At 43.8% G+C, this 2,500-nt stretch overlaps 1 protein-coding gene across 1 annotated transcript in view; it reads left to right on the top strand.

The window, feature by feature from the left end:
- Nucleotides 1–2,500, top strand: part of tmem255b (transmembrane protein 255B) — a gene marked incomplete at both ends in the record, with an annotated part of 16,058 nt that overhangs the window by 6,438 nt on the left and 7,120 nt on the right. The window contains one exon of the mRNA XM_080526381.1: nt 1,608–1,697. Coding sequence (XP_080382507.1) covers nt 1,608–1,697 — 90 coding nt within the window. The remainder of the gene's footprint in view (nt 1–1,607; nt 1,698–2,500) is intronic.

The raw sequence follows: 2,500 nt of genomic DNA, 5'->3' as shown, positions 1-2,500 counted from the left end.
CAGCAGTAAAGGGGGACAGGGAGCCCCAGCAGTAAAGGGGGACAGGACAGGAGGCAGGTGGCCATCAGCCCAATCCAGCACCAGGGATAGGGCTGGCAGTAAAACACACTCAGTGGTCAGCTTTATGAACGGCCATCTGTGATCGGCCAGCCGGGTCTGCTGAGGTTACGTGTATGTGTGTGTCTGTGTGTCTGTGTGTGTGTGTGCGTGCGTGCGTGCGTGCGTGCGTGCGTGCGTGTGCGTGTGTGTGTGTGTGTGTGTGTGCGTGTCTTGAGTGCCCGGAGAAGCTGAAATTACAACAGTGATCCTTCATCAGATATGACACCAGTAACAGCCCTTGATTAAAACATCTTAATTTGATTAAAAAAAAACGAATTTGAACGGTGAAGGCCAATGTTTCTGTAATTAAATTAGAGGCCCACATTAGTCATTTTGAGGTTTCTTAGCTCATTCATGACATCCTGATGGAGCACAGTGTCATTGCACAATGACATTCAAATCAGAAGATTGTCATTTCGGTCAAGGTATGTGGATTTTGGGCAATACATTCTATTTTCTTGGCTCCTCCTAAAACAATTTCCCACACAAAGGATGTGTGTTAGCTGTATGTCATTTTGGTTTGTGTATGTGTGTGTGTGTGTGTGTGTGTGTGTGTGTGTGTGTGTGTGTGAGTCTGTGTCTGTGTGTGTGTGTTATATCAGATTGGGGGAATGAGATTGACCTTCCCTGTATAAAGGGTCGTCCCTCTAGCTCGCTTTGACTTGAGGACAGTAAATTACCTATAAAACATCCCTGGGCTGACTGAGCAGGAAGCTGTACATTTCCTTTATTACTGCAGTCTGAGATAGGCAAGGGCATTTACTTAACAGTGGGTGTCTCTATGTGTGTGTGTGTGTGTGTGTGTGTGTGTGTGTGTGTGTGTGTGTGTGTGTGTGTGTGTGTGTGTGTTAGCAAAGTATTGCTCAGTATCTGCTATTATTGGTAGCCGCTCAATATGGAGAAGGCGGTGCTTTTTGTACCCATGAGCTGGATACTGTCTGTTTTACAGTATTGATACTGTATCTGTCAATCCACTGTAATCATCATTTGGTGTGAATAACATCCTATGTGTAGCATAACTGGTTGTTGGCTCAGCACTACTGTAACTGACTGTTTTCATAAGGTCAAAATGCACTGATAGTATTTATGTCCTTTAGATATTGTACATTTATGTGGACATAAATAAAGCATTTAAAATGTGTGTGTGTGTTGTATGTTTGTGTGTGTGTGTGTGCGTGCGCACGTGTGTGTGTCTATGTGTCTGAGCAATTTCCTGCATATGACCAAATAAAGAGTGTCCTCTGGTGTCCCCAAATTGTGGACTTGCTCACGCCCCACATAGTCATCTGACTTTATTTAAATCAATTTGTTATATTTCAATGTTTATAATAATAATAATAATAATAATATAATAATAATATCTTAGATTTGTATAGCTCCTTTCTCAAACCCAAGGACGCTTATAGCATAAACAAGCATGTGTGGCTATTCGTGTGTGTGAAAGTTATGTCTGTCTATAATTCATCTGTAATTCTTCTTTGTCTTGTTCTCTCCACCTCCTCCTCCAGCTCATAGCCTCCATCATCTTCATCAGCATGGGGGTCATCGCCTCCTTCTTCTGTGCCATCGTGGATGGAATCATCGCTGCCGAGTTCATAGTACGTATCCTATGTACCTCTAGTAGCTGTAATGTCTATGTGTACATCGTGTAACACACACACACACACACACACACACTCAGCTCAAGCTATCTCGGCCAATAAAACTTGGGTACAAGTGGGTACAATCAGACAGAACTTTCGCCTGGTTTCCATGGGCAACTGCCCTTGTCACCACCATGTCATCACTCACAGCAGAATGATCCAATCAGACCAGGCTGTCTCGGCGCTCTCCCCCGCAGCTTCGTGGGCAGTCTGACAACCTGTGGCCCAAACCCAGTAAAGGACCAATGATTCATGTCTCCCAACATCCCAGAATACCCACAGTCTCTGAGTTAGACAACAACATAGATATGCACCAGACTAGTGCCCTAATGTTGCCCCCATGTTACCTTTTACTCATTGGAAACTACAGTCTACAGAATAGAACAGTATACGCTGTGACACCAACTGTCCTGCCACCATTACCTCACATCCATTTAGACAGTCACCCACAAGCAGCAGACAGCAGCGTGAGCCAGCTGGATGTCCAACCCTGATAGGGAGGTGGGTTATGAGCAGGAACAGGAATGTGATGTATGCTTTAATTTCTCTGCTATCTATCTCCTGAGGTGATGTATTAGCTTGAGCTAACTGTCACTGGGCTTGTCCCTCTGCAATATACCGACTTTCAACACACACATTTTAAATGCTTTATTTATGTCCACATACAAAGTACAATTCTAAAGGACATAAATACTAACAGTGCATTTTGACATCCTGGAAACAATTTGTTACAGTAATGCTGAGCCAACAACCAGTTC

The sequence above is a fragment of the Nansenia antarctica genome (genome assembly GCF_963989245.1).
Source record: "Nansenia antarctica genome assembly, chromosome: 1".
NCBI lineage: Eukaryota > Metazoa > Chordata > Actinopteri > Argentiniformes > Microstomatidae > Nansenia > Nansenia antarctica.
Note: the sequence above shows the minus strand (reverse complement) of the source record. Positions and strands in the feature narration are given on the sequence as shown.